This window comes from Tamandua tetradactyla, chromosome X (genome assembly GCF_023851605.1).
Source record: "Tamandua tetradactyla isolate mTamTet1 chromosome X, mTamTet1.pri, whole genome shotgun sequence".
Classification (NCBI taxonomy): Eukaryota; Metazoa; Chordata; class Mammalia; order Pilosa; family Myrmecophagidae; genus Tamandua; species Tamandua tetradactyla.
In genome coordinates, this window is record NC_135353.1 from 114,552,642 (window position 1) to 114,572,785 (window position 20,144).

The 20,144-nt window shown below is 36.1% G+C and overlaps 1 protein-coding gene across 8 annotated transcripts in view; it reads left to right on the forward strand.

Annotated features, from left to right (window-relative positions):
• WNK3 (WNK lysine deficient protein kinase 3) overlaps window positions 1-20,144 on the forward strand; it is a 168,558-nt gene that overhangs the window by 115,134 nt on the left and 33,280 nt on the right. For all 8 annotated transcript variants that reach the window (XM_077145630.1, XM_077145632.1, XM_077145631.1 and 5 more), the window contains 4 exons: window positions 769-924; window positions 1,006-1,057; window positions 2,759-2,896; window positions 3,256-4,193. In XM_077145630.1, the coding sequence (XP_077001745.1) occupies window positions 769-924; window positions 1,006-1,057; window positions 2,759-2,896; window positions 3,256-4,193 (1,284 nt within the window). The remainder of the gene's footprint in view (window positions 1-768; window positions 925-1,005; window positions 1,058-2,758; window positions 2,897-3,255; window positions 4,194-20,144) is intronic.

Consider the following 20,144-nt stretch of genomic DNA (forward strand, 5'->3'; position numbering starts at 1 on the left):
AGCAAGTTCATAGAGTCAGAAACTAGAATATAGGTCACCAGGGGCCAGGGTGAAGTTAGGGAATGGGGAATTAATGCTTAATTAGGACAGCGTTTCTGTTTGGGGTGATGAAATTTTTGCTAATGGATAGTGGTGATGGTAGCATGAAGTTGTGAATGTAATTAACAGCATTGAATTATATGTTTGAATGTGGTTAAAATAGGGAAATCTTAGGTTGTATATATGTTACTAGAATAGAAATTTTAAAAACATAAGACTGTACAATACAGTGAACCCTAATGTAAAATACGGATTATAGTTAATAGTACAATTACAATTTCCTCTACTGTAGCAAAGGTAACACCCTAATGCAGGATACTGGGGGTGGGGGAGTTATATGGGAACTCTATATCTTCTGCATGATTTTTCTGTAGACGTACAACTTCGCTAATAAATAATTATATTTAAAAAGGGAAAACTCTAGTCTTAAATGAATATTGTCTCAATTATATTCTTCAAGTGACAATCAATTTATACAACACAAGATATTTTTTTAAATGCTGGCTTCTTCTATGATAAGTAGTGCCAGTCTGACAATTGTCAGTAATCTCAAAATAGAAAGAATAATGCAGTATATGGTATTTTATTGTTGACCTTTGTTAATTCTGTTGTCACATTTGGATCTAAATATTCATTTTTAATGTTTTTCTTTATGGTAGTTACCATTGATATAGTATTACAATTTTGAGAAAACTAAATTCATTCTATAAATAAAATTCTTTTTGTCAGGTTGAAGATAACTTTGTACTGGAAAGTGAAAAGGAAAAATTTGTAGAAGAATTAAGGGCCATTGTTGGTCAAGCGCAGGAGATCCTTCATGTTCACTGTGCTGGAGAAAGAGCCATTGGCGTTGATTCCATTATTGTGGAATACAACAGTAGCCAAGTAAGAGCAATTGTTTAACAAATAGGTCTTCTTGAATGTGTATGAGGAACTTCTTTATTTATCTATTCATTTTTAATTCAGACAGGATCATCTGAACAAGTACAGATAAATTCTGCATCTACTCAAACCAGCAGTAAGTATATTTAATAAAATTTACCATTTGGCTTTTGAAGCAAGACATTTGGAAACTTTAATTTACACACCATCATTGGGAAAGATGATAGCCAAGAAAGTAATTTGATAAATTGTCAATACAAGTTTTCCCACATTTTGAAAGGACATTATATCCCAGACGTTAGAAACTGTTCTCTAGATTTCCTTCAAGTGCTGGTTCTTTATCTGATTCTGAGTTGTTGCTGTGAGGCTTAACTAGAAAAGCGGTCACGGTGCTGATGATCTTTAACAGCTTACTTATTTGAAAGTTAATTGGTAAGGTTTTTTTTTTCCCTTATATGAGATGGACAGAAACTTTAACTAAAATCATTATGTTGTAAAGTTGTCTCATATTTTAATAGTCATTCTTACCTTGATTTCATTCCAACAGTGATAAGCTTCAGCCTGCTCTGATCATGAGGTTTATAAATCAGAAACTGGATGAACTTTCAGGAACAAGATGGGGTCTTCTGTTTTCTGTCTACCTTTTCCTCTCTATCTTTTCAGCTCTTATTGTAGGTGTATTAGGAACATCTGGGAGGGTGAGAAAAGCCATAGATACATGAGGACCTCTGAAGGAATTATAGCAATGTGAAGAGGCAAAAGGCAGTATGGGAGTAATTGGACCAGATACCATTAACCTGAAATTTTGTTTGACTGTGTTAAGATGCCTGGGTGCTGTGTTTTATTTTCTGGTTAGTAGAGGTTTGGCAAGTTTATGACTGACAAAGTAAGACAAAGTTTAAAAGAGAATTACTTATTCGAGTAAGTTTATAAATTAGCAGTAAAAGTGTAGGAATTTATTTTACTTTATTTTTTTAGTTATCATATAGTAAACTTGAATAAATTTTTTTCTTTTGGTATACAATTTTATGAATTTTTTTGATAACATGAGTGGATTTATTTCTTAAGATTCAAGTGCAAACTTAAAAAAAAGAAGAACAAAGCTTTTCATCAAGAATAAACATAAAAATCTAAATAATCCTACAGTCGTGCATTTCAACAGAAAGTACAACTATGATACAGTCTAATCCATAACTACATTTGAATACCCAATATTTCTCTCCAGATCCAAAATGCCACACAATCTTTAACTTGATCTCATATCATTACCTTAGAAACATTTGTCATATGCTATTAGGAAAATATTAGCAAGGATTATTAATCAGACCCTATGATCAAAAAGAAACAATACCCTCCTTAACTTCTGACACAGTTCTACGATTTTTTTGTTGCATGGTCCAGGAATCGAACCCAGGTGTCCCACATGGAGGGCAAGCATTCAGCCTTGAACCACTCCTGAACCACCCCTGCACCCTCTATGAATTTTAATACTTGTATAGAGTTATGCAATCTCTACCATAATTGGAATATAGAAGAGATGTAGGTTTTAATAGAAAAAAGAGTCTTCCATTTTTCCAAAAAAAAAATCCCTTGCTTTTAATTGCTATTGAAACAACATTTATTTCAGTGTAATCTGAAATCCTACTCTAAAGATTTCTTGTGCTTAGTTCTCTAGACTATATCAGGATTGGGAGGTCTTGTCATATATAACACATATCCTGGTGCTGTTGGAAATGGAGATACAAAGTAAATTCGTGTTTTAAGCTGATTCTCTTAGTTAATAAGGTAAAAAAAAAAGTACAATTGCTTAACAGTATATGTTGATTTTTTTCTACAGATGAATCTGCCCCTCAGTCATCCCCAGTTGGTCGTTGGCGATTCTGTATCAATCAGACAATAAGGAATCGTGAGACTCAATCTCCTCCTTCTCTTCAGCATTCCTTGTCTACAGTTCCTGGGCTACATTCACTTTCTAGTAAGCTTTAATTCTCTGGCCACTTCATCCAGACTTGGAGGAGGCGGATGCAAAATATTTACCATATCTTTAATTTGTTTTCATGGGTATTTTATGTGTATGATAATTTTCATAAGCATTTATGAAGATATTAATATTAAGGTATAACTTTAACCATGTTTTAATTTAATATTTATGAAAAAAGAAAAATATTTTTCTTGAAAGATTGAATTCTCTATATGTTAAGTCTTATTTACAAGAGTATTTTCACACAGGTTCTCATTTGCCCCTTGTTTCTCCTATCCCTTTTGGATTTTGGTACTAGTCCATGCTTTGTACTTATTCTATACATGCTTAGCCATTCTTTGTTATTGTTCTAGGTTCAAGAAACACAAGTAATAAGGAAATATCACAGGACACAGTCCTCACTATAGAAAATAATCCATGCCAACATTCAGTTTTCACTTCTAAATCAGAACACAAGGATTTAGTTGATGGTAAGATTTCTGAATATGCTAGTATAGAAATTGAACAACCAGCTATACTTTTTCCGGTGGAAGATGACAGGCACATAATGGCACCGGTTACTAGTAGTTCCAGTTACACTGCTTCTTCAGTTCGTGCAGTTCCACTTGAATGTCAGGGACTCACCAATCAAGCAGGCATACCTGCACATATGTATTACCAAACTGCCAGTCAGGCTGATGTACTTATGGTCCATCCGGGCGAGTCAATTGAGATTGCTGGTAACTCTCTTACAACTCTGGCGTTTATGTCTGATCAAAAGCCTCAGTCCTTATCAGTGCAGCAGCCAATTATGGATGCAGAGTTTATTTCCCAAGAAGGAGGGACAACAGTGAACACTAAAGCAAGTTCTCCTAAGACAGCCATTCCCTCGCAGACTTCAAGCCTTGAACCAACTACCCTTTTACCCACCACTGTCCTGGAATCAGATGGGGAAAGACCTCCAAAACTGGAGTTTGCAGACAACCGAATTAAAACTCTGGATGAAAAATTAAGAAACTTGCTTTATCAGGAGCATAGCATATCGACCATCTATCCTGACAGTCAGAAGGATACCGAAAACATAGACTCTCCATTTTCTTCCTCTGCTGAAGATCCATTCTCCGGCCCAGTGCCAGAAGTCACAGCCATCAGTCAGTATGGAATTCATGATAGTCCTGTACAATCACCTAATTTTCAGCAGACAGGCTCTAAGATTCTGTCCAGTGTGACTGAGAGTCAGCCTGCTAACGTATCAGTGTTCAAAAGGGACCTTAATGTGATAACTTCTGTACCCAGCGAACTGTATTTGCATGTAAGTATCATTCTTTCTAACCAATTTCTTATCCTTTGAGTATGCTTTTAAGGAAATGCCTTCTTTTCTAAAACTCTGTCCTTTGAAATGCACACAATTCTGAGGTCACAGGTAAATAAGAAGTCCATAACTTAGGCTATAAGTGTCTAAAACTGCTCAGTAGAGATGGCAAAACTGTCTTTGGTAACAGAGCCCTCTATTGAATGAGCTAAGAACTTAGGAGCAGTCTATACTTACTGTATTAATGACAAGAAAGAATCTGATATATTCATTGTTTTTAGTAGGTATAAAAACTAACTTTGAGATTTCTAATAAGAGATTCCTGCTGTCAAGTTTTCTTTTTTCAATTTTATGATTTTAATTTATCATGATTTTTTTGGCAGGGAGAGTTTATTTGAAAAACCAAAAATACAAAAAGTAAAAATCACCCTTAATCCTATGACTTTAATTAATAATAATGTAGGAACTTCATTTCTCTTTTCTACCTCTTGAAATCAGATCACAGAAGTAACCACTATTAATTTGTTCCTTATTCTTCCTGGCTTTTCTTAACCTAACACAGATTTATTTATATATATGTAATAACAACTTCTTTTTCATAAAAATAAGATTGTGTTATATACATGTTGATCTGCAACTTAATTTTTTATTTTAACAGATATCACAGGCATCTTTCTAAATCTTTACAACTGTATTTCTTTATTATTTATTTCCTTATTATTGTGTCTTTATTATTATTATTATATAAGTAATATAAGCTTGTCTATAAAGTAAAATCCATCCTACACCCTTACCAAGCCCACAGATAAGTCTTTCCAGACATGGTTTTAATGAATACTCAAACATTTATATAGATATATTTCTTTATATATATATATATATATATATATATATTTTTTTTTTTTTTTAATTTTCATTTGTCTTGAGATATTTACTGATTTCCCTTGTAATTTCTTCTTTGCCCCACTGTTAGTTTGAGTGTGTTGTTTAACATCCATATATTTGTGAGTTTTCCAGTTCTTTGCTTGTTACTGATTTCTAGTTTCATTCCGTTATGGTCAGAGAAAGTGCTTTGTATAGTTTCAATCTTTTAAAATTAATTGAGGCCCATTTTGTGACCCAACATGTGGTCTATCCTGGAGAGTGATCCATGAGTACCTGTTGTTTTGGGGTGCAATGTTCTGCATATGTCTGTTAGGACTAGTTCATATATGATTCAAGTTCTCTGTTTCCTTATTGATCATCTATCCATAGATAATAGTGGTGCGTTGAAGTCTCCAACTATTATTGTAGAGGCATATATTATTCCCTTCAAATTTGCCAGTGTTTGCCTCATGTATTTTGGTGCGTATTTATGATTTTTTCTTGGTGAATTTCCCTTTATTAATATGTAATATCCTTCATTGTCTCTTACAACAGTTTCGTACTAAAGGTCTATTTGGTCTGATTTAGTATAGCTACCCCAGTTCTTTTTTAGTTACTGTTTGTTTGGAATATCTTATACCAACTCTTCACTTTCAGCCTATTTGTATGCTTGGATGTAAGGTGAGTCTTTGTAGACATCGTAAAGATGGTTCATTTTTTTAATCCATTCTGCCAATCTCTGTCTTTTGATTTGAGGTTTAATCCGTTAACATTCAGTGTTATTACTGTAAAAGCAGTACTTCAACCATTTTGTCCCTTGACTTTGATGTGCCATCTTATTTTTGTGTCTTCTATTACCCTTTCTCACACCCTTACTGATAGTCTTCACTTCTTTACTGTAATCCATGCCTCTCTCCCCTTTTTCTTTCAGTCTGTAGAACTGCCGCAGTATTTCTTGTATGGTAGGTCTCTTGTCAGTTGACTCTCTCAGTTTCTGTTTATCTGTAAATGGTTTAAACTCTCCCTCATTTTTGAAGGACAGTTTTTCCAGATAAAAAAATTCTTGGCTGGAAGTTTTCTTTCAGTATCATAAATATATCATACCACTGCCTTCTTGCCTCCAATGTTTCCAGTGAAAAATTGGCACTTAGTCTTATTGCAGTTCCTGTATGTGATGAGTTGCTTTTCTCTTGCTGCTTTCAAAATTCTCTCTGTATCTTTAGCATTTGGCATTTTGATCATATGTTTCTTGGAGTAGGTCTATTTGGATTTATTCCTTTTGGAGTACATTGTGCTTCTTGAACATGTATATTTATGTCTTTCATAAGAGTTGGGAAATTTTCAGCCAGTATTTCCTCACACATTCTTTCTGTCACTTTCCCCTTCTTTTCTTCTTCTAGGACACTCATAATGTGTATGTTTGTGCCCTTTATGCTATCATTCAATTCCATGAAACCCTAATTAATTTGTTCCATCCTTTTCTCTATGTGTTCTTTTGTCTGTTCCATGTTGGATGTCCTGTCTTCTATGTCAGTGAACCTTTTTCTGCCTGTTCATATTTGTTGTGGTATACCTCTAGTGTATTTTTAATCTCCTTTATTGTGCCTTTCATTTTTGTAAGATCTGATTGCAAAGATCCTTATTTTTCTTTGCATGTTTTCAAATTCTTATTTATGCTTGCCCAGTGTCTTCTTAATATCTTTTAATTCTTTAGCCATATTTTCCTTCGCCTTCTTAAATTAATTCAGAAGATTTGTTTGAACATCTTTGAATAATTGTTCCAAATTCTGTACCTCCTCTGACCTCTTCATTTGTTCCTTTGGCTGGGCCATATCTTTCTGTTTCTTAATGTAAGTTGTAATTTTTTGCTTGTGTCTAGACATCTGATTATCTTGATAAAGTTACTCTGATAATCAGTTTCTCTCTCTTGCCTAGGGTTTTATTGTTTGGGTTTGTGTTAAGGCTCTTCTTTGATTCTTGGTTCAATTTATTCTAGGCTTTTAAATTTTCCCTTGTTTAGCTGATCAATACAGTGCCAGGACCCACAAATGGGACGCAGACCAGTTCCAAAGTTTTCTGGGGAAAAGGACAGGAAAGACCCCAAAAAGCATTTTTCCCCCTTCAGCTCCCCAAAGGCATGCTTTCCTAGCCTGCCAAATAGATGGAATTCTTTTGCAAACCTTTTCCCACAGCCCTAGGAGGGAATGTATTTTTCTTTTTTTCAATTTCCACCAGATGGTATTCAAACAATGTCTGCCAGGATTCCTGTTCTGGGCAGCTAGCACTGCAATTCAGAGCTGGGCTTGGCAATTCAAACTTGCTAGTCAGAAGCCATGCTCAGTCCTTGGCCTTGCACACCCTCCTTCCCCTTTTCCCTGGCAGGAAGACCTCTGCACCTCTTTCTGTCTGTGGCAGCTAGTCACAGACCATACCCAAGGCTGCTTGCCTAAGGGTGTGGCATGGGCACCAGCTCCTGCTTGGGAGCAATTTGCTTACAGTTTTTGTTGCAGTTTCTCAGTGTTCCTGTCCCTTTCTTTCCTGGATGCTACACAGTACTCCCTTGGTTTCTGGAAATCCAGAACAGTAGTTTCCGGCAGTTTCTGCCTGTTTACTTTCTAGTTTTGGAGATGGGGTGAGCCCTGCCAATCTCCATACTTTCATCTTTGCAGAAGTCCCCTACAGATTATGTTATTTTTTTTAATGATTGAATAATACTTCATGCATGGACATAAAACCACATTTTGATTATCCTTTCATCAGTTTATGAAAATTTGTTTAGCTTCCATCTGTTGGATATTGGAATAGTGCTGCTATGAATATTGATCTACAAATTTTTGTTGGAATACCTGTTTTCAATTCATTGAGTCAATACCTAGAAGTGTAATTACTGGGTTATATGGAAATCTATATTTAACTTTTTGAGGAGTGACCACATTGTTCTCACTGGTAGCTGCACCATTTTACATTCTGAACAATAATGTATGATGGTTCCAACTTCTTCACATCCTTGCCAACCCTTGCTATTTCTCATCTTGTAAATTATGACCATCCTAGTTGACTGTAAAGTGGTATCTCATTGTGATTTTTTCCCCCTTTTTTTGGTAAGAGATTTTGTGGGTTAACAGAAAAATTGCACAGAAAATAAATGGTTCCAATATACTTCATTCGCATAATTTTCCCTGTTATATACTTTGCATTAGTATGGCACTATTCTGGCAATCCATCAAACAATACTGGTATAATTACACTTTTAACTGTAGTCCATAGATTACATTATGGCTCACTGTTTGCATTGTACAGTCCTGTTTTTTTTTTTAATTTATTCTGTTAACGTATTGACAACCTAAAAATTCAGTTTTAACTGCATTCAAATATATAATTCATTGCTGTTAATTACATTCACATTACTGTGCTACCATGACCATTCAATACCAAAAGCTTTCCATCACCCCGAAAAGAAACTCTGTACCAATTATGCATTATTTCCCCATTCTCTAACACCTCCCCAGCACCTGTTAACTTATATTCTAGTTTTTGACTCTATGATTTTGATTATTCTAATATTTTATATCAGTGAGATCATACATTTGTCCTTTTGTGCCTGGCTAATTTCAGTAAACATATTGTCATCAAAATTCATCCATGCTGATACATGTATCAGAACTTCATTTTTAAGACTGAATAATATTCCATTGTGTGTATGTGTGTGTGTGTGTATATATATATATATATATACACACATATATATACCATATTTTATTTACCCAGTCACATGTTGATAGACCGTTTTCCACAGTGGTTTCCACAGTGCTTGCATCACTTTACATTCCTACAATGTACAAGGATTTCTCTGAATCCTCTCCAACACTTGTTATTTTCCATTTTTTTAGTAGTAGTCATTCCAGTGGGTGTGAAATAGTATCTCACTGTGGTATGATTTGCATTTCCCTAGCTACTAATGATTTTGAGCATATTTTCATGTGCTTTTTGGCCATTTGTTTATTTTATTTGAGAGATCTGTATTCAAATGTGTTACCCATTTTTAAATTGAGTTGTTTGTATTTTTAGTTTTGAACTGTAGGATTTCCTTACATATTCTGAATATTAAATCTTTGCTTGATATATGGTTTCTAAATATTTTCTCCCATTGTGTAAGTTGTCATTTTAGTTACATAGTGAAATCCTTTGATGGCCAAAAGTTTTTAATTTCCATGAGGTCTCATTTATTATTTTTTTTCTTTTGTTGCTTAGGCTTTGGGTATGAAGTCTAATAAACCATTACTTAACACAAAATCCAAAGATACTTTCCCATATTTTCTTCCAGGAGTTTTACAGTTTTGGTTTTTATATTTAATCTTTATTTGATTTTGTGTTAATTCTTATATATGGTATGAGGTAGAAGTCCTCTTTCATTCTTTTACACATGGATATCTCTTTTTTCCTAGCAATATTTGTTGAAGAGACTATTCTTAACCCATGGAGGGGACTTGGTACTCTTGTCAAAAATCAATCGGCCAACCCCAATCATAACCATTCCTTCCGATCCTAAAGAACACCTAGGGCATTATATAAGATTCTACAATAGTTCCATGAATTAGGGTAACTTTCCAGAAATGTACAACCTCCAGTTGGATCCCTTGACCATAAGTCCTGAAATGCAGAGGGGCCAGCCCCTCAAGAACATCAACTAGTTCCATCCACCTATCCCATATTATCAACAGCCCCCTCCAACATGAAAAAGTTAGAATGGGCATAGATCAAATACCCCTAAAGAGTGGCAGAACGATGAAAGGTGATGGTAGAGTTATTCAGAGAAGATAGGGTTTAACAAATGATTGTGATTGCCGAGTCATTATATTTATATTTCTTTTAATCTCCAGTGTCTATGAACAGCTAGTAGTAAAAACCTAAAAATGTGAAATTGTAACCCATACCAAACTCTGAAATCTGTTCTACAGCTAATTGTTGTGATGTGTTTTGAAATTTATTGCTTTTTTGTGTATATGTTATTTTTCACAAAAAAGAAAAGAATAGATTGTGATGATAACTACACAGGTATATGATGAAAAATGAATAAATAAAAATAAAAAATAAAATAAATTGGCTGGGGCAGGCCATGGTGGCTCAGCAGGCAGAATTCTCGCCTGCCATGCTGGAGATCTGGGTTTGATTCCTGGTGCCTGCCCCTGTGGGAAAAAAAAAATCAATTGGCCATTACTGAGGTGGGGCAAGATGGCCACATAGTAAGGTTTGGAATTTAGTTCATCCTCCAGAGGAGCTAGTAAATAACCAGGAACTGTATGGAACACCTGTTTGGGGGCCATCAATGACTGGACACACATTGTACACAAATCTGGAATGGGTGGGATGGCTGAGACCCCACACAGAATTGTAAGTCTCCTAAGCTGTGGAGGCTGGCATGTCTCCCCCAGGGGCATGGCAGGTTGCTTCCCTTGAGGGGAAAGGAAACAGATTTTACTAGTAGAAAGGAGTTGGCACAACAAGCTCCAATTGTGGATTTAATTAACACATTCTGATTGCTGGAAACAGGCCCCGAGTACAGATAAAAACCTGGAGTAAGCATTAAAAGAATCAGGAGTTTTTCACCTCAGGAGAGAGGTGCTAACTAAAAAACAAAACTAAATAGACTTTGTGAGTTGGACAGCACAAAATACTGAAAAAGGGCTGGGTGCCAAGAAAAGGGGACACATAGAGCCACATACCAACTCCAGGTCTTGATTGGCAAACCTGGGGACCTGGGGTCTGGCTCTGAAAAGACTTTCTTTTTAAATTCTTAACAGCTCATTGGATGGAATTGTGAGTACTGTCAGTTTCCAGCATTGCCCCAGGCAAGGGCAGAATTAAAGCATGACTGAGAGACAAAGTAACTAGACAGGTGAATTCCCTAAAGTGTATATTTTTCCCCATGAAAATGGGTCAAGGCCAAGCTCAAGTGGTGGCCCTCATTCAGAGAATTCCAGCTACAGGGGCTGGAAAACAGAAGCAACCTGAACCTGCCTACTACATCAGCCTGTGTCTCAACCACACCCTTGGCAGGAAGAGGCTGGTGAAATTAAAGACACCACATCACTTTAGACTGTTGGGAAGCTGTGGGAAGAATAGCATCATATGCTGGATGGGATAAGAAAAGTGCAGTGTCTAGGGGCTCCATAGGAAAGTCTGACAATCTGCTGGGCCTCACACTCAAGGAAACTTGATAATGGCTACTCTTTCCTCCTGAGACGTGGGCCTTTCTGGTCAGGGAACACATGACTGGGATTGACGATATCTGAGGAGAACTTCTCAAAGAAAACTTCAATGTAGGCAGAGCAAGAAACAGAAAAACAAGCGCTGAAAAATTCTGATCAGTAAACAGAGCCTATGCAAGTTGAAATAAATGCTAAAGAACTAAAGAAAAAAGCCATGCAACAAGAAAACCCTAGCTAAAAAAAGTGAAACAATCTCCAGAATGAACTAATTATGAAAATTAAAAGCCTAGATGCCAGCAAAAAATAACAGGCCATACTAGAAAAATCAAAGATATGGCCCAGTCAAAGGAACAAACTAACATTTCAAATGAGATACAGGAGTTGAAACAATTAATTCTGGATGTCTGAACAGACATTCAAAATCTCATCAAAAAACAAATCAACGAGTTGAGGGTAAGATACGGCAAAAGATGTTGAGCAAACATAAAGAAAAACTTGAAAATTTGAGAAAACAAATTGCAGAACTTATGGGAATGAAAGGCATAATAGAAGAGATGAAAAAGCCAATGGAGACCTACAATAACAAATTGGCTGAAGCAGAAGAAAGGATTAGTGAACTAGAGGACAAGACATCTGAAATCCTATACACAAAAGAAAAGATAGGGAAAAGTGGAAAAATATGAGCAGGATCTCAGGGAATTGATTGACACCATGAAGTGCATGAGTATACATGTTATGGGTGTCCAAGAGGAGAAGAGGAGGGAAAAGGAGCGGAAATACCAAGGGAGGAAATAATCACTGAAAACTTCCCATGCCTTATGAAAGACATAAAATTACAGATCCAAGAACTGCAGGATAGCCCAAAGAGAATAGATCCAAGTAGACCTACTCCAAAAGACTTACTAATCAGCTTGTCAAATGTGAAAGACAAAGAGAGAATTTTGAAATCAGCATGAGAAAAGCAATCCAGCACATACAAAGGAAGCTTGATAATACTATGTCCGGATTTCTCAACAAAAATCTTGGAGGCAAGAAGGCAATGGTGTGATTTATTTAAGATTCTGAAAGACAAAAACTGCCAACCAGAATTTCTATAGCCTGGAAACCCGTCCTTCAAACGAGGGTGAGATTGACGTATTCAGACAAACAAGCACTGAATGAATTTGTGACTAAGAGACCAGCTCTACAAGAAATACTAGAGGGAGCACTACAGGAAGATAGGAAAAGACAGGAGTGAGAGGTCTGGAGAACAGTGTAGAAACGAAGACTATCAGTAAAGGAAAAAGAGAAAAAATTATGATGTAATATATAAAATCCCAAAGACAAAATGGTAGAAGAAAATACTGCCTGTGCTTGTTTGAAAGGATGTATGCCCCCAAGAAAAGCCATGTTTTAATCAAAATCCCATTTCATAAAGGAAGAATATCCCTATTCAATACTGTATGTTTGAAACTGTAATCAGATCATCTCCCTGGATGATGTGATTTAGTCAAGACTGTTTGTTCAGCTGGATTAGGTGACAACATGTCTCCACCCGTTTGGGTGGGTCTTGATTGGTTTATTGGAGTCCTATAAAAGAGGAAACGTTTTAGAGAATGGGAGATACAGAGAGAGCAGCACCACAAACCAGAGACTGGTCCACGAGCTAGTGACCTTTGGAGATGAAGAAGGAAAATGCCTCCTGTGGAGCTTCATGAAACCAGAAGCCGGGAGAGAAAACTAGCAGATGACACCATGTTTGCCATGTGCCCTTCTACTTCAGAAAGAAACCATGAACTTCATTGGCCTTCTTGAACCAAGGTATCTTTCCCTGGAGGCCTTTGATTGGACATTTCTATAGACTTTTTGTAATTGGGATATTTTCTCGGCTTTAGAACTGTAAACTAGCAACTTATTAAATTCCCCTTTTATTTAAAAGCCATTCTGTGTCTGGTATATTGCATTCTGGCAACTAGCAAACTAGAACACTGCCTTTGCAGTAATAACATTAAATGTTATTGGATTGAACTCCCCAATCAAAAGAAACAGACTGGAAGAATGAATTTAAAAACAGGACCCATCTATATGCTGTCTATATGAGACTCACTGTAGACCCAAGGACGAAAAACAGATTGAAAGTGCAAACTTGGAAAAACATATTTCATGCAGACAACAACCAGAAAGAAGCAGGGATAGATATACTAGTATCTGACAAATTAGACTTCAAGTGTAAAACAAAAGAAACTTGAAGGACATTATTTATTAATAAAAGGAACTATTCTACAAGAAGGTATAGCAATCATAAATATTTATGCATTGAGCCATAGTGCTCCAAAACACATGAGGCAAACACTGACAACACTGAAGGGAGAACTAGACAACTCTACCATAATAGTTGGAGACTTCAATTCCCCACTCTCGTCAATGGATAGAACATCTGGAAAGATGATCAATAAGGAAACAGATTTTGAATGATATGATAAAAGAACTAGACTTAAGAGACATTTACAGAATACTACATGCTACAACAGCAGGATACACATTTTTTTCAAATGCTCATGGGTCATTCTCAAGGATAGACCATATGCTGGGTCACAAAGCAAGTCTCAGTCAAAGATTGAAAGTATACAAAACACTTTCTGGGATTGTAATGGAATGAAGTTGGAGATCAATAACAGGCAGAGGGCCAGTAAATTCACAAATATATGGAAGCTAAATAACACACTGTTAAACATCCAGTGGGTCAAGGAATAAATTACAGGACAAATCAGTAACTAACTCAAGGCAAAGGAAAATGAAAATAGAACATATCAGAATTTATGGCATGCAGCAAACGTGGTGCTTAGAGGGAGATTTATTGCCCTAAATGCCTGTGTTTAAAAAGAAAAAAGAGCAAAAATCACGGAATTAACTGTTCACCTGGAAGAATTAGAGAACAAATAGCAAACTAACTCCAAAGGAAAGAAATCATGAGGATTAGAGCACAAGTCAATGAAATTGAGACTATTAAAACTATGGAGAAAATCAACACAACCAGAAGTTGATTCTTTGAGAAAATCGATATGATTGATGGACCCTTAGCTTAACTGACATAAAAAGAGAGATGATGCAAATAAAGAGAATCAGAAATGGAAGAGGGGACATAACCACTGACCCCACAGAAGTAAAGGAGTTAATGAGAGGATACTATGAGCAACTATATGCTAATAAACCAGACAACGTAGACAAAATGGGCAACTTACTAGAAAGGCATGAATAACCAACATTGCGACGAGAGGAAATACAAAACCTGAACAAACCAATTACAAGTAAAGAGATTGAAGCAGTCATCAAGAAGCTTCTCAAAAAGAAAAGTCCAGGAACAGATGACTTTACATGTGAATTCTGCCAAGCATTCAAGAAAGAATTCATACCAATCCTGCTCAAATTCTTCAAATAATTTGAAGAAGAGGGAAAGCTACCTAACTCATTCTATGAAGCCAAAATCACCCTAATACCAAAGTTAGACAAAGATACTACAAGAAAACAAAATTTTGGACCAGTCCCTTTAATGTACATGTATGTATAAATCCTCAATAAAATACTTGCAAATAGAATCCAGCTGCGTATTAAAATAATTATACTCTGGGACAGATGAGTAAAAAATATGGATAAGGAATAAATAATAGTGGGAACAAAGGTTAAAATAAATTGAATCGATTGAAATACTAGTGGTCAATGAAAGGGAACGGTAACAGGTATGGAATGTATGAGTTTTTTCTTTTGCTGGAGAGATGCAAATGTTCAAAAAAATGATGATGATGAATACACAACTTTGTGATGATATTCTGAGCCATTGATTGTAACCGTGTCAGGAATGTTTGTATGTTCGTTGTTTATAATAAAAATACTAAAAAAATTTATTATACTCCATGACCAAGTGGGGTTTATTTCAGGTATGCAAGGCTAGTTCAACAGAAGGAAATCAGCTAATATAATACACCATATCAATAAATCAAAGCAGAAAAACTATATGATCATCTCGATTGATGCACAAAAGTCATTTGACAAAATTCAACTTCCTTCCTCAATGAAAACACTTCAAAGGATAGGAATAGAAGGGAACATCGTCAACATGATAAAGGGAATATATGACAAACCCACAGCTGACATCATCCTCAATAGGGAACAACTAAAAGCTTTCCCTTTAAAGATCAGAAACAAGACAAGGATGCTCAGTGTCACTGTTGTTATTTAACATTGTGCTGGAAGTTCTAACCAGAGCAATTGAACGAGAAAAAGAACTGAGGCATCCAAATTGGAAGGAAAGTAGTAAAACTCTCATTGTTTGCAGATGACATGATACTATATGTCAGAAATCCCATAAAATCTACAGCAAATCTACCAGAGCTAATAAATGAATATAGCAAATTTGCAGGGTAGAAGATCAACACCCAAAAATCAGTCTTGTTTGTATACACTAGTAATGAGCAATCTGAAGAGGAAATCAAGAAAAAAAATTCCATTAACAATAGCAAACAAAAGAATAAAATACTCAGGAATAAATTTAACTAAGTACACAAAAGACCTATACATAGAAAACTACAAGTAATTCCTAAAATGAACCATGGAAGACCTAAATAAATGGAAAGACATAAAACGTTCATGGATTGAAAGACTAAATGTAGTTAAGATGTCAGTTCTACCCAAACTGATTTATAAATTTAATGCAATAGCAGTTAAAATCCCAACAACTCTCCCGGTGCCTGCCCATGTAAAAAAAAAAAAAAAAAAAAAAAAATCCCAACAACTTACTTTGCAGAAATAGAAAAACCAATAACCAAAATTATTTGGAAGGGCAAGCTAAAAATATCTTGAGAAAGAAAACTGAAGTTGGAGGTCTCACACTATTTCACTTTAAATCGTATTACAGAGCTACAGTGGTCATAACAGTTGGTACTGGCATAAGTATGGATATACTGACCAATGGAATCAAACTTAAGTGTTCAGAAATACCCCCTGTCATCTATAGACAACTGATCTTTGATTAGGTGGTCAAGCCAACCCTACTGGGTTAAAGCAGTCTCTTCAATAAATGTTTTTTTCAAGAACTGGATATCCATGTGCAAAAGAATGAAATAGGATCCATATCTCACACCCTTTACAAAAATTAACTCAAAATGGATTAAAGACCTAAACAGAGCTAAGATCATAAAACTTTTAGAAGAAAATGTAGGGAAATATCTGATAAATCTTGTGATAGCTGGCAGTTTCCTAGACCTTACACCACACAAGTAATGAAAAAAAAATAGATAAATGGATCCCCTCTAAATTGAACACTTTTATGCATCAGAGAACTTTTTCAGGAAAGTAAAAAGACAGCCTATGCATAAGGAGACAATATTTGGAAATCACATATCAGATAAGGGTTTAATATCCAGAATATATAAATAGATTCTACAACTCAAACATAGAAAGTCAAAAATGCAATTAAAAAATTGGTAAAAGACATGAACAGACACTTCAGAAGAGGAAATACAAATGGCTAAAAGGCATATGAAAATGCCTCAATTTTAGTGGCTATTAGGGAGGTGCAAATCAAAATCACAATGGGATATCATCTCACACCCACTAGAAACCAGAAAATGACAAGTTTGGAGAGGATGTGGAGAAAGAGGAACACTTATCCACTGTTAGTGGGTATGTAAAATGGTGCAGTCACTCTGGAAGGCAGTTTGGCAGTTCCTCAGGAAGCTAAGTATAGAATTGCCCTATTATCCAGCAATCCCATTACTAGGTATATATTCAAAGGAGTGCAGTGTGATGGTTCCACAGGAGGCTAGGCATATATACCTGGAGGAACTGAGAGTGGGGACATGAATGGACATTTGCCCACTGGTGTTTATGGTGATATTGTTCAAGAGTCTTGATGGAGGGTACAACAACTGAGGAATGGAATGGGGAACTGTGGTGTATATGTAAAACTACTGAGTGGCTAAAGACTACTGAGTAGCTCGGGAAGGAATGAAGTTGTGAGGCATTCAACCAGTGAATGAACCTTGAGGTCAGTATGTTGAATAAGATGAGAAACATAAAGACAAATGTTATGCTACATATGAACTAACTATAGCCTACAAACTTGGAGAATTGAAATTGAGAACATGGGTTATCATGTTGGGACCCATTGTAAAGGGTCCTAGATTGTAAACTCTTAAAGCGGTCACATCTATTCCAGAGTTGTAACTGTTCTTCCTAAATTCTGAGATACTGAGCTATTTGTGTATAATGCGGATGTTCCCTGAAAGTTTGGGTATTTATGTGACACCTCAGACTCTGAGTCAGAGCTCTGAAGCTATGAAAGTCAGCATTACCCCATAGAGCAACTGTTAAAAAAAGTGGAAAAAGTGGTCAGACTTTGACGAGAGATATGAATGAAGCTGATTTAGGTAGGACTAATGTAAATCAGAATACAGCATAAAGGATGATATGGTCCAAATTTTAAAACCTCAACTTCTGTGTGAGACTAAAGAAGAGATGTTCATTTGGTGCAAAATTTATATTTTGGGTCGTGCATTATCTAATTTAACTTGTATGATTGGTTTATTTGAACAGCATAATTACGTGAAATTCTGAATAGGGCATGGGATCTTGTTGGTTTGTACAGGTTAGTGTGATGCCCTGATACATCCCAGAGTAATTTGGTCAGAGAATAGAAAAAGTATTTGCAAAGTCCCTTTGGGGGAGTAGGGAGAAGGGAAGATATATTAAACTTCACCATCTGGGGAATTCCTGATATTCTTGCAAGTAGTGGGGACAGCGAATTCAATATGCTGAACCCTTGGTTTTGGGTTTTGCCCCCATGAAATTTATTCCTGCAAAGGAAAAGCCTGCTTATAATTGTGCCTAAGAGTCAACCCCAGAGAACCTCTTTTGTTGTTCAGATGTTGCCTCTCTCTCTCTAAGCCAACTCAGCTGGTGAACTCACTGCCGTCCTCCCTATGTGGGTCATGACTGCCAGGGGTACAAATCTTTCTGCCAGTGTGGGACAGGACTCCTGGGATGAGCCAGAATCTATCATCAAGGGATTGAGAAAGCCTTCTTGACAAAAAGCGGGAGGAGAGAAATGAGACAAAATAAAGTTTCAATTGCTGAGAGATTTTAAACAGAATTAAGAAGTTATTCTTAAGCATTATATATATATGTCCAATTTTAGTTTATCATGTGCTGGAGTGGCTAGAGGGAGGTACCTGAAACTGTTGAACTGTATTCCAGTAGTCTTGATTCTTTATGATGATTTTGTAACTATATAGCTTTTACAGTGTGACCATGTGATTGCTAAAAAAAAAATCAACTGGCTAAAAATGTAAATAAGGGTCTATTTCTGTATTCTGTTTGATTCCATTTGTCTATGTACCTGTCCTTGCACCAAAACTGTTTTTATTTTTTACTACTGTACCTTTGTAATAACTTTTAAGATTGGAAAATATACATCATTCAACTTGTTCATTCTTTTAAAGACAATTTTGGCTATTCAGGGCCTCTTCTCCTTACATGTGTATTGGATGATTGGAATTGTTTTTTCTGTGAAACAGTTTGGGTAGATTTGATTTTTTAACAGTATTCATCTTTCAATTCATGAACATAGAGTGTCCTTCCATTTATTTAGGTCTTCTTTTTGCATTTTTTGGTAGTTTCCTTATTTAATTATTTTACATCCTGGGTTAATTTTTTTCGTACATATCTGATTGTTTTGTTTCCAATTGTATGTGGATTTTTTCTTGATTTTTTTTCCAGATTGTTCATTCAAGTGTATAGAAAAGCTACTGATTTTTTTTTAACTTTTTAAAATACCAAAAAACACAAAACAAACATAAACATTCCTATTTTGATCATTCTGTTCTACATATATAATCAGTAATTCACAATATCATCACATAGTTGCATATTCATCATCATGATAATTTCTTGGAACATTTGCATCTATTCAGAAAAAAATAAAACGAAAACAGAAAAAAAATTTATACATACCATATCCCTTACCCCTCCCTTTCATTGATCAGTAGCATTTCAAACTAAATTTATTTTAACATTGGTTCCCCTTTGTTCTAGTTTGCTAGCTGCTGGAATGCAACACACCAGAGATGGATTGGCTTTTAATAAAAGGGGATTTATTTTGTTGGTTCTTCAGAGGAAAGGCAGCTAACTTTCCACTGAGGTTCTTTCTTACGTGGAAGGCACAAGATGGTCTCTGCTGGTCTTCTCTCCAGGCCCCTGGGTTCCAACAACTTTCCCCGGGGTGACTTCTTTCTGCATCTCCAAAGGCCTGGGCTGAGCTGCTAGTGCTGAGATGAGGAATGCCGAGCTGCTTGGCTGTGCTACATTGTGTTCTCTCATTTAAGCACCAGCCAATTAAGTCAAAGGTCACTCATTGCAGCAGACACGCCTCCTAGCTGACTGCAGACATAATTGGCAACAGATGAGGTTCACGTACCATTGGCTTGTGTCCGCAGCAACAGAGCTAGGTATGCTCACCTGGCCAAGTTGACAACTGAATCTAACTAACACATGTCCACCCCTTGCCAACTTGGCAACTTCAAGCATCACCTTAAACAGATGTAAAAAATTCTCTTGCTGTGGACCTGTGAATCTCGAAACAAGTCCGGTGCCAATAAGCAAAGGAGGATATTCACAGGATGCAGATTTTCATTTCCATAGGGAGAAATTGGAAGAAACACAGATGTAAAACCTGTAGGGCAAGCGCCGTGGGATTTCAGAGTCTGAAAGTCATTCATCCTTCAGCTATAGAAAGTGGCAGTGTAACAGGTTTCTCCCCCATAGGGACCTGGCCTTCCCTTCATTCAAGGGGCTCAGGGTCTGTAAACTGTTTCAAGTCTGGAAATTGATTAACGGGCTGTGACTC